The following is a 12,916-nucleotide window of genomic DNA, read 5'->3' on the forward strand; positions in this document are numbered from 1 at the left end:
TTGTTTATACTTTTCAGTATAAGCCAAGTATACTTCACTATACTATTCTTAAGTATATAAAATATAGTTTATAAAAAGTCAACTTCAAGTATACTTCTGCAGTTTTAGTAAAAAATAAGTATACTCATAGTACACTTGAATAAACTTCTTTTTGCTAAGGGCAATGAAAGTCCTCCTCTGCATTTAACCCATCTGAAGCAGTGAACACACACATGTGCATGAGGAATGAGCGCACACACACACTGCTGTGGGTATGTGTGGTTAGCTATGCCACAGTGTCCAGGAAGCAGTTGGGGGTTAGGTGGCTTGCTCAAAGACACTTCAGCCATGATACAGAGGGAGGGAAAAGTGCTGTTCATTCACTCACATTTTTCCTGCCAGTCCCGTGAATCAAACCCATGACCCTTTGGGCCCAAGGCTGCTTCTCTCACCATGGCTGCCCCCATTTTATACTTCCAGTTTGTTGCAACGAATTTATTTGTATCCATGTCAAGTCAAGTTTTCGGCCTTTAGGGACACCAGCAGCCTTAGTCAGGTGTATACTGAGAGCCAGGGCGCCAGACATAGCAGGTAATCGTAGGGTCCTAGGCAAGCACAGGTTCCTAAAGATAGTTATCCATGTAGGAGCTAATGATATATGCCTTCGTCAGTCTGAGGTTACTACGAGTAACTTTGTAGAGGTGTTTAAATTAGCGAAGGCAATGTCCAATGCTGTAGTATGCTCTGGCCCCATCCCAATGCGGTGTGGAGATGTAGCTTACAGCAGGTTATGGTCGCTGAATTGCTGGTTGTCCAGGTGGTGCTCTGAAAACAATGTGGGCTTTATAGAGCCAATGCATGTTATCCAAGACTTTTATTGCTAGCGTTTAAAAAAAAATTTTTTAAACCCTGCTTACTTTTGCACTGATTACATGGATGTTTTATGTCAGGACACATTTCATAACATGAACCAGGGGCGTGGTTATGGGTGATCAGGGCAGAGTTTGTTTCAAAAATGTTTTCTGACTTTTAACTCTTTGAATTCTCTCAAATTGATTATTGGCCGGGCGGCACGGTGGTGTAGTGGTTCGCGCTGTCGCCTCAAGTCAAGTCAAGTTTATTTGTATAGCGCTTTTAACAATAAAAATTGTCGCAAAGCAGCTTTACAGAATTTGAACGACTTAAAACATGAGCTAATTTTGTCCCTAATCTATCCCCAATGGGCAAGCCTGTGGCGACGGTGGTAAGGAAAAACTCCCTCAGATGACATGAGGAAGAAACCTCGAGAGGAACCAGACTCAAAAGGGAACCCATCCTCATTTGGGCAACAACAGACAGCATGACTATAACATTAACAGTTTTAACATGAAGACAGCTTCGTTGATGTTGTAACTCTTCATTGATGGAAACTTGAGTGCAAAACTGTTCATGACAACTGCAGTCCTAAAGTTAGCAAGTCAACTGTAGTCCTCAGCCATAAAAGCATTACTGTAAGAGTCCAGAGCATCCTCCAGGTGTAACCCTCAACTGTCCTCATGGGGCCGTCCTCCACAGGAGCGATGCGATAAAACTCCGACCAGACACAGGGCACCAGGATGGGTCAAGCAGGTCCGAGGGGCAGAAGAGGCCAGCATCTCAATCCCAGGACCAACATGCAACTCAGAGGGACAGATTGGGGGGGGGGGGGGGGAGAAAACACAGGTTGTTAGGTATGCCCTAAAAATGACACAAGTATTAAATCTGCATGATAGGCTCGCAGAGACGAGAGTCTTGACATCAGGCATAATACACAACAATGGCATGTTAATATGGTTAAAAAATATCATGACCTGCTCTGGCTGGATGCTTGATTGGGTGATGGGAGTAGACTCCTCAGCAATGATGGGATGCAGATGGGACCCTTAGGGCTGGCCAAGACAATTCAGTTACATTTCACCAGGTCTGGGACATGCGACAGAATGTCTGACGGCCGATTCCCTGCAGGCTACGATAGCCAGTCACAAAAACCTGGTTATAAATTTAATACATTTGAAGTTATGTATGTATCTGGTTATCGATCTGCCTCACAGCAAGAAGGACCGGGTTCGAGCCCCGTGGCCGATGAGGGCCTTTCTGTGCAGAGTTTGCATGTTCTCCCCGTGTCCGTGTGGGTTTCCTCCGGGTGCTCCGGTTTCCCCCACAGTCCAAAGACATGCAGGTTAGGTTAACTGGTGACTCTAAATTGACCGTAGGTGTGAATGTGAGTGTGAATGGTTGTCTGTGTCTATGTGTCAGCCCTGTGGTGACCTGGCGACTTGTCCAGGGTGTACCCCGCCTTTCGCCCGTAGTCAGCTGGGATGGACTCCAGCTTGCCTGCGACCCTGTAGAACAGGATAAAGCGGCTAGAGATAATGAGATGAGATGAAATGATTATTGGCCGTAGGAAAAAGGTGAAAGCATAGCTGCATAGTTGGCTTATTCAAATACGGTCTTCCGTGAACTCGGACCATACTGCTGCCTCTGCAGAGCATGTACCTGACCTTGACTCTGTGTAAAGGGCTGCAAAATTCATCCTCCAATTCTTTTACTCATTTTAGTGCCGTCTGGTACCAGTCTTGAATGTGGCTAGAGTACTCTGGCACGAAATTTCTGCTTTGCGTGTCACAGGTTTGGTGGTGGTAACAAAGAGAACGTTCACCAAGCATCAGTACAGAAATTGAAAATGAACATTGAATGTTGTGAAAATTCAAAATTCACAGGTTAATCTTGTAACTGCACATAACTGTGTGTAAAAAAGCTGAATTCTTCCAAGACGGTTTTACTTAATATTGACAGAAATGTGTAAACTTGAGTGCGACACATAATTTATGTAATTTTTCCTACACATTTCTTCTAACAGTGTACAGTTCTTCTTTTCATACTGATTTTAGTTGCCCACCCAACATTTAACAGTTATTCCACAAGATCGAGTCGTACATGAGCTGATAGCTGACGAGGCGCGTAGCACCGAGTCGATTATAAGCCATGTACGATGAAATTGAATGGAATAACTGTTTTATTCTATCCACATTCACTGGATTTTGAGAAACAGAGCATTCTTATTTTTATTTTTTGCAAATTCGATCACTAAAAACTTTATACAAAACATCCGACAAAATCATTTCTGCTTAGAATGTAAACAAACTGCCGAAATGACAGTAGCAATTTGTGAAAAATCCTATAATAACAATAATTCTTGAAATACAAAAAAAAAAGATATGTTCTTACTATGAAATACTTTTATTCCATATTTTCTTGCTTTTCTTGTTTATTTTTGGGGGTTTTGGTTTTGAGTAGAGTTTTTATTTCGTCCTCGGTTGGTTCAGCAACACACTCCGCCATTTTGCTTTTCTCTCCTCACGGTATATGAGCTGATATCCTAGTAGTAGAGTAGCCAATCAGAGTGCGCGATTACTCATATCCAGTGACTGTGGATAGAATAAATATACAATACATGCTCACCCCAGAATGGTACAGTATATGACTAATAACGCCACTGGCACTAAAGTTATAATATTGAGGCTTATTTTCAAACTCTCACCCAGGGTCCCATAGAATGTCTCTGGTACGATTGTATCAGATCCAGCAGTGCTGATGGGATTTTAAACACTATAGACACTTCTTCTGCCACTTCATTAGACATACAGACTTTTTTGGTCCATCTTGTATGTGTGTAATTAATTACAGTGAATCCCCCCCCACAACTCCTTCTCTCTCTGTATTTCAGTGCCACCTCTACCTTTTGGATCGCTAACCCCAATAACAACCTGATCGACTGCGCAGCTGCAGGTTCTGAGGTGAGTGATGTTACACTGCTGAGAAGTGTAATTAATGACGTTTAGCATCAGTGTGAGCTTGAACAGCTAGCACAGCTACATCTGGCACATTACAGAAAAAATTATTGCCTTCATATTGTTTTTTAAGAGTGTAAGAGTATGTAACAGACATTATGTGGGTATGAAAGGAACAGAAAGTGAGACAAAAAAAAATTGGAGAAAGTAAGTGTGTGTGTGTGTGTGTGTTATTACCCACTGCTGAGTGTTCTCCCTCACTGCCTTTGGTAACATTATGTGAAGCCATTAATGCAGACTCATATGGCCCTCATGCTGAACTGTGTGTGTGTGTGTGTGCGCGCGCAGGAGACAGGGTTCTGGTTCATTTTCCACCACGTCCCCACCGGTCCATCAGAGGGCATGTATTCACCAGGCAAAACAGAACACACTCCGCTGGGACAATTCACCAACAACCGAGCCCACTCTAACTATAGGGTGAGTGTATGTATGTACTGCGTGTGTGTGAGAGAGAGAGAGAGAGAGAGAGAGAGATAAATAGGTTGGGCATTATGGACCACTCTCCACCATTCTCATGAGGATGCTGTTGGAAAAGATTTATGATCAGTGTGTGCAGGAGAAAGCTTACAAATTCTCCATCTTTCCTTCATCTCATGTGCACACCTGAACCTTCTGAGGAGGAGAACGTATCCGATTCCATTTTGCTGGTTTCAGTATGTATGATATGCAGAACTCATTCAACACAGCATGGAGGGAACAGTTGGGGGCTGATGGAAACTGAATCCAGAACTAGGCATGGTTTAAACTAGGATTTAGGAGACCGGGGAAGAGCAGCTTCTTTCATAGAAACCCATAATCACTACATTTACATGCACAAAATATTCCCGTTTTTGCCCTTATTCCTAAAAAGACAATATTCCCACCAAGCTATTTAAATGGCTAATGAAAATGAATATTCCACTAATATTCCCGTTTACATGCAGCCACTTTTCTATCCCAGCCTTGCAAACTGTTGTCTAGTTGGTTTGTGTACAACGCACAGAGCTGATCGTAAACAGGCAAGAAGCCATGTGTCACAAACTGGAAAAGCCCCAGTTGAGACGCATATTCTGAATGTCCAAAGAATGCCCCTAAAACCCAAATAATATCAGCATATCCCACATGTCTTGATCAGGAAATGCCAAATTCAGAATATCCAAACAGTTGTTTGTGACCCATCTCAAATTCAGAATATTGTCCATCCATCCATTATCCATAACCGCTTATCCTGTCAGGGTCGCGGGCAAGCTGGAGCCTATCCCAGCTGACTATGGGTGAAAGGCGGGGTACACCCTGGATAAGTCGCCAGGTTATCGCAGGGCTGACACACAGAGACAAACAACCATTCACACTCACATTCACACCTACGCTCAATTTAGAGCCACCAGTTAACCTAACCTGCATGTCTTTGGAATGTGGGGGAAACCGAAGGAAACCCACACAGACACGGGGAGAACATGCAAACTCCGCACAGAAAGGCCCCCGTCAGCCTTTGGTCTTGAACCCAGAACCTTCTTGCTGTAAGGCGACAGTGCTCACCACTACACCACCTGCCACCTTCAGAATATTGTCATATTTGGAATATTAAATGAATATTAGTGTGCATGTACATGTACTGAATGTGGGAAGAGTAGAGTTCAATTTATGGATTATTATAAGGAGCTTGCAAATAAAAGCATGAGAGAGAGAAATAAATAAACAAACGGCTTTTTTGGTACTTTAATTGCCACTAAATAAATGATCACTAGAAATCAGTGCCATAGATATGGGATGGATTTTATCTTTAGGTTTGAATCCCACTTAAATATTTTCAATTTCCAAGTGGTTCTCTGTGGATAATTAAACACACACAGCACAGATTATTATATATACACATTTTATGAACATAATAGCACAATTATTGCATGAAACACTGTCATTATATTTACAATTCAATACATAACCACCCCAAAGGTCAAATTAGCAAATAGATTTTGTCTTAGTTTGTGTAATTACATTTGATTCACTACCCACTGGTGAAAAAGCAGGATTAACCAGTCAGGACTATGCGTTCATTTTTTTTTTTGTTTGAAAGCTAGCTTGCGACACTCTGAGCTCAAGGATATTGAGGTAATGGGGTAAAGTACGACAGGTTTACTGCAGGAAATGTAGAAAGAGAATGGTACCTCTGGGTTTATAAGATAAAATGTTTTTTTCCCCTTTTACCAACACCTTATTTTAATCATTTTCTGTGGAACTGTCAAACGTATTTTAGGGCAAAGTTATTAAGATATCAAGATTGGCTGATGGATCATTGCATGTTTAAGTATAATAGTACAGATCATGTGGAGACCTGACTTTAGATCATGTGGTACATTTCCTCATCCCTGCGCTGAAATTAATTATTGGCTGCACCACCGCTGGAAATAGAATCACTGTAATAAACACAAATGTCATTTCGTGACCTTAACATTATAAGGTTCTGTCTGGCATTCAAGCTCACCCGAGACGGAACCTTAAAATACAAAGGTGAAATGTGAAAATGATATTTGTTGATCTTTTAGTGAAGATTGTTCTTTGCTGAAATCCTGTCTTGCTTCCGCCTGTGTAAAATGTACTGTATGTATACAAAAGTCAATTCCCAAGTCCCATTGATTATCAAGCAGCATGGAATTAACTGGAATAATGTTGGAATGATTAGCATTAAGGAGCCCAACATCACGCAAATCACTAAGAAAGATGAGATTAACTGCACACAATTACACTGTAGCTTAACAGATCTGAATAATAATTGTCATATTGAATCATTAGCTGCTTTAAATGCATCTTATACTGTACACCGGGTCATTGAGTCAAGAAAACGATGGACATGATTAATATATCTCTCTCTTGAAACTGGTGAAACATATTGGAAAGGCACAGTTATTTCAGGGCATATATTAAAAAGTGATGGTCTTATTTTTTTTTTCCACGTTTCCTAAGTTGCCTGATTTAGTAATGATCATCAATACTGTTGTGTATAGTCTAGCAGGAGAACATTTTAAAATTTAAGAGGGAAAATATGAAATCATCTGCTTCTCTGTCAGACATTTTGAGTGATGCTTGACTGAAAAATAAAACTTAATTAAAAAAACAAACAAACAAAAAAAGACACCACCACACTTGTGGAGAAAGGTGTTAGTTAGAACATGAGAATATCTTTCATAAACACATGGATTTCCTCTTCATTTATTCTCTATTTATTCCTATTATACATAAATATTTGAAAAACCCATTAACGTTTTAGGGTGGTGTAGTGGTTAGCACTGGTGTTTCACAACAAGAAGGTACTGGGTTCGAACCCAGTGGCTGACGGGGGCCTTTCTGTGTGGAGTTTGCATGTTCTCCCCGTGTCTGTGTGGGTTTTCTCTGGGTGCTCCGGTTTCCCCTACAGTCCAAAGACATGCAGGTAAGGCTAATTGGTGGCTCGAAATTGACCATAGGGGTGTTTGAGGATGGTTGTTTGTCTCTATGTGTCAGCCCTGTGATGATCTGGCGACTTGTCCAGGGTGTACCCTGCCTCTCACCCATAGTCAGCTGGGATAGGACCAGTTTATTTCCCAGAAGAGAACCTCAAGCACTCAGCTCTACACTTGGATTGGACTCTGCTTCCAAGGCATTTTGGATGAAAATGTCAGCCAAATGAATAATGTAAAATATAATTGAATTCCAATCCATCTGAAGCCACGAGCTGGCATGTGTAAACGCTGCTTTTGGCTGCGATATAGTTGCCCTAGGTAATATGGTTTCACAATGAAAAGCTGTTCAGTGGAATTTTTTTCATCAGAAAAATGTTGTTCCTCCTTTTTTTTTTACTCATTAAATTGAAGACGAGGGAATGGTTTAGTGTCATTCTAGATAATCAGGCAGCCTTGAGGATTATTAATATCCCACAGTAAATGGACAACCTCTTTAAGAAAAAACAAAAAACAAACAAAAAAACCCCATCCACCCAACAAACTCCTCTCCTTTGACAGGGCTCTTTTTTTAATAACTCTTTGCATTCATTTGTTTAGGCGGCATGGTGGTGTAGTGGTTAGTGCTGTCGCCTCACAGCAAGAAGGTCCGGGTTCGAGCCCCGTGGCCGGCGAGGGCCTTTCTGTGCGGAGTTTGCATGTTGTCCGTGTGGGTTTCCTCCAGGTGCTCTGGTTTCCCCCACAGTCCAAAGACATGCAGGTTAGGTTAACTGGTGACTCTAAATTGACCGTAGGTGTGAATGTTTGTCTATGTGTCAGCCCTGTGATGACCTGGCGACTTGTCCAGGGTGTACCCTGCCTTTTGCCCGTAGTCAGCTGGGATAGGCTCCAGCTCGCCTGCGACCCTGTAGAACAAGATAAAGCGGCTACAGATAATGAGATGAGACTCATTTGTTTTTTTGTTTTTGTACATTTTTCTACAGGCTGGGATGATCCTTGACAATGGTGTAAAAACCACTGAAGCTAATGCCAAGGACAAGAGACCCTATCTGTCGCTCATAGGGGCCAGGTGAGTCACACACAGTGCTTGACGTTGACAGCGTTAGAAAATGCCATAATTCAACTAAAAATCGCATTTACACACTCGTCCTCTTACACCAAATGGCAGGATGTTGTTTGTGTGAAATGTCTTCTGAGGTGGGTGGGTGTTATTTGATCAGTGTATCATCGTTCAAAATACGCACAGTACAGCTGTGCAGTACAGTATAATACAGCTACAGTAGGAGCAAGATGGAGTACATGTGCGTGAATGAGGGGGAGGACAGTGGAATGGTACAGCTGCAAGGAATAGAGGTGGTTAAAGCAGAGGATTTCAAATATCTGGGGTCAACTGTACAAAGTAACAGTGAGTGTGGAAGAGAAGTGAAGAAGAGAGTGCAAGCAGGTTGGAATGAATGGAGGAGAGAGTCAGGAGTGATTTGTGACAGCAGGTTGCCAGCAAGAGTGAAAGGGAAAGTGTACAGGACAGTAGTAAGAGCAGCGATGTTGTATGGTTTGGGGACAGTGGTACTGACAAAAAGACAGGAGGCTGAACTGGAGGTAGCATAGCTGAAGATGTTGAGATTCTCATTGGGAGTGACAAAGTTGGACAGGATTAGAAATGAGAATATTAGAGGGACAGGACATGTACGACGACTTGAAGACAAAGTGAGAGAGGTGAGATTGAAATGGTTGGGACACGTACAGAGGAGAGATCCAGGGTATAGTGGGAAAAGAATGCTGGAGATGGAGTTGCCAGGTAGAAGGAAAAGAGGAAGACCAAAGATGAGATTTATGGATGTGGTGAAGGAAGACATGAGGATGGTTGATGTAACAGAAAAAGATACAGAGGACAGGAGGAGATGGAGGGACATCATCTGCTGTGGCGACCACTAATGGGAACAGCCGAAAGAAGAAGAAAGCTACAGCTTTTTTGTTTGCAAACCTGAGACTTGGGTCATCTATACATACACCTTGTAAATTTCAGATATCCATGATATGAGGAAGTGAATAATTAGACATGTGTATAAACATTCATTAATGTATCTTCGATAACCTTTTCCTCTGGTCATGATGAATCCAGAGCCTAAACTAGCAACACTAGGTGTGAGGCAGGAAGTCACCCAGAATGAGACACCAGGCCATGGTGGGACATCATAAATGCACATACTCTCACTCATTCCCAACTCGGGGCCATTTGGAGTCGTTAATCCACAATACAAGCATGTTTTGGGAGTTGGTAGGAAACCCACATAGACAGGACGAGAACATGCAAAACACAGAAAATAATCCAAACTCAGCATTGAATGAGGGACCATGGGACTGTAAGGTGGCAACAGTACCCACTGCACCACCTGTCTCCTTCCAAAATCTTAAAACGTGAACCCTCAAATGTACATCAGCCAGGACACTTTCTTTTTATTCTATGCCGACGTCAGCTGTTAGCGTATATTGACAAGTGATTAGTCACAGGGGCGGCACGGTGGTGTAGTGGTTAGCGCTGTCGCCTCACAGCAAGAAGGTCCTGGGTTCGAGCCCCGGGGCCGGTGAGGGCCTTTCTGTGTGGAGTTTGCATGTTCTCCCCGTGTCCGCGTGGGTTTCCTCCGGGTGCTCCGGTTTCCCCCACAGTCCAAAGACATGCAGGTTAGGTTAACTGGTGACTCTAAAATTGACCGTAGGTGTGAATGTGAGTTTGAATGGTTGTCTGTGTCTATGTGTCAGCCCTGTGATGACCTGGCGACTTGTCCAGGGTGTACCCCGCCTTTCGCCCGTAGTCAGCTGGGATAGGCTCCAGCTTGCCTGCAACCCTGTAGAAGGATAAAGCGGCTTGAGATGATGAGATGAGATGAGATTAGTCACAGTTCCTCCTTCAGCCTTAGGCCCTGTCCACACGGCAACGGATTCAGGTGAATCTGATAAAATTGTTTATCGTTTCGGCCTGGTGTCCACACGGCACCGGTGTTTTGGGTGCCCCAAAACAAAATCTTTTGAGAACGGGTTCCAGAGTGAAAAAATCTGGCAACGGCGCTGTTGCGAAGTCGTCTGGATGAATAGAACGGATTTGTTTACGATGATGTCACAACCACATGACTGTCAGTGCTTCACGCCGGGTAGAAGTGTAACGAACTCGATGCGAGTTGTCAACAAATCCTATAACTTGGTTCATGAAACGAGCTTAGAAAATATTTTCACTGTGAATATTTATTGTGTAATGGTGCAAAGTGAGAGAGAGAGAGAGAGAGAGAGAGTGAGAGAATAGCCCTTAGGGCAGAGTCTTTAGTCCAAACACTGCGGAAGCAGTACCAAACCGCGCGCCGCCCATGCACTTTCCAAAAACAAAAACAATCCCGCCAGCAAAAATAGGAAAAAAAAAGGAGCGATCTCACCTCTTCAGATGTTGGTTTAAGTCCGACAATACATTCCTCAAAAAGGGCGTAGAAGAACAAAGTAATCCATCAACGTGTAGCATTCAATTTATTCCGGACCATTAAAGAATTCTGGAGGATCTCAGAATGTTGGCGTACCGGCTTCCATTTACCCCCATTCATTCCTCTTTCCACGTCTTTCGTTTTACGCTACTGATTAATAATCAAAACTTTGTGGCTAATGCTACAGAAGAAGGGGTTTATGCGCATGCGTCTACTACTTTTATTGTTCTGGTGTCTCCAATGGGACCGTCTTGCAGCGCACGTAGAGGTGTGGCATGTGTATTGCATCATTTTCAGCAAGCGCTGCGTTGCCATACGTACCTGAAATTTTACTGATCCGTTGCCCATGTGGACGCGATATTTAAAAAAAAAAAAATCTCGTTGCTGTTGTCGTGTGGATGTAGCCTTAGTTTGACGACGATTGTCCGTAACGTTGGACAGGTATAGCCCTCATCTGGATGCTGACCCCTTTAAACCCAGAGTGCCTGCTCTCATCCACCACTTCGTTGCCTATAAGAACCAGGACCATGGGGCGTGGCTCAGGGGAGGAGACATCTGGCTCGACGACTGCCAGTAAGTACACTTGAAGGAAGTCAAAATCAGTGAACTGTTAGTGACTTGTTTTTCTTTAATACTGCATTAATAATAATAATACACCAGAAATCAAAAATAAATTAATTAATAAATGCATGTACTGGTCTATTGGTCTGTCAATCAGCATGCAGCTTCAACATCGAATCCTGTGTATCCACATCAGATCTATCCCTGCAACATATTTTACTGTTCAAACCCACGGCTTTCACCTCAATTAACCTTGGAGAGAGTGATTGTAATTATGATCATAATCATTATTTATAATTTTATCATTCATGCAGCACAAAAGTTCAAAGTGCTTTACAAGACAGAAATCACATTTAAAAAAGAATATAGATGAAAAACTTCAGTTAAATAAAAATTTTTAAAAAATCAGTGAGAAACACTGATGCCACTGATTGTCATTATGAATACCATCGTTATCAGTCAGTTATATCACTCAGTGAATATTAGCTGCATGCTATAATTTTAATAAATTCTGTGCAGCCTTATTATTATTTAAAAAAAAATCATGATGTCTGCCTGCCATTGACTGTCTTTTTTATTGTCTGCAGGTTTGCCGATAATGGGATTGGCCTCACTCTAGCCAGGTAGGGTTGCTAATCATTCTTTTTTTTTTTGCCCCTCGCACACATTTTGCAATCATAATAAAATGGATGCTTTTATGTTTGCCAAATTTAGCCCAGGCCACTGTGCTAGGGCTGTAATTGGAAAATGCCATATATGGGAGGCTTCCTGAGATGCATTGGGGAAATCGGATGCTTTGAGCAGTTGTGAAAGTAATTCAGTGGTGTGAAGCTCCTGGCTCAGGGACCTGATGAGCATGCACAATGGGGCGCACATTTATCTGGGCGTTTCTCTCACACTGCCTGTGTGTGTATGTGTGTGTGTGTGTAGTGGAGGTACCTTCCCAGATGATGATGGCTCCAGGCAAGAGGTGAAGAACTCGCTGTTTGTGGGAGAGAGCGAGAACCGAGGCATGCCTTTCCCTGATGGCCGCATCTGGGGACCAAGTGGTTTGGACCACAGCAGCAGGACCCTCCCGAGAGGAGTGTAAGCACTTACAGTTCCCAGAATTCTTTTCTCCCCTGCTGGTATTGACATTTTTCATCATTGTATCTCATCAGCACCAAAGATATGGCTGCAGTTTCAGCTACAAATGGAGTGGAACTTCTTTTTGGATGCTGAAAGGATCAGGATGGTCTATTCTGAATTTAGCATCAAATCGTTTGTTTTAAACAAAGAGTTTGGAAGAATTAAAAAAAAATTATGCAGCTAAGCTGGGGTGGGTTTCTCAAAAGCCTCTTAATGCTAAGAGCATCGTGACTAGGAGAGAGAGTGGTCATTGTGATGCTCGCTCGACCATTTAATGATGATCTTTGTGCTATGATGCTTTTGGGAAACCCACCCCTGTGTAGTTACAAAAGAGATGGTCCTAGTCATTAAAAATTCCTTATAGACCTTTAATGATAACTAGCTAGCTAGATGGATGGATGGATACTTTAGTCATCCCCAAAGGAAATTAAGGCATCTAATAGCTTATATGACACAGACATACAAATGCAAAAGAAGAAAAAAAAATCCTCACAGAAGA

General features: G+C 42.5%; 1 protein-coding gene across 2 annotated transcripts in view; it reads left to right on the forward strand.

Moving 5' to 3' along the window:
• Positions 1-12,916, forward strand: part of cemip (cell migration inducing hyaluronidase 1) — a 365,428-nt gene that overhangs the window by 326,509 nt on the left and 26,003 nt on the right. For both annotated transcript variants that reach the window (XM_060941115.1, XM_060941116.1), the window contains exons 15-20: positions 3,725-3,794; positions 4,137-4,265; positions 8,245-8,330; positions 11,170-11,301; positions 11,877-11,912; positions 12,220-12,375. In XM_060941115.1, the coding sequence (XP_060797098.1) occupies positions 3,725-3,794; positions 4,137-4,265; positions 8,245-8,330; positions 11,170-11,301; positions 11,877-11,912; positions 12,220-12,375 (609 nt within the window). The remainder of the gene's footprint in view (positions 1-3,724; positions 3,795-4,136; positions 4,266-8,244; positions 8,331-11,169; positions 11,302-11,876; positions 11,913-12,219; positions 12,376-12,916) is intronic.

This window comes from Neoarius graeffei, chromosome 15 (genome assembly GCF_027579695.1).
Source record: "Neoarius graeffei isolate fNeoGra1 chromosome 15, fNeoGra1.pri, whole genome shotgun sequence".
Taxonomy (NCBI): Eukaryota; Metazoa; Chordata; class Actinopteri; order Siluriformes; family Ariidae; genus Neoarius; species Neoarius graeffei.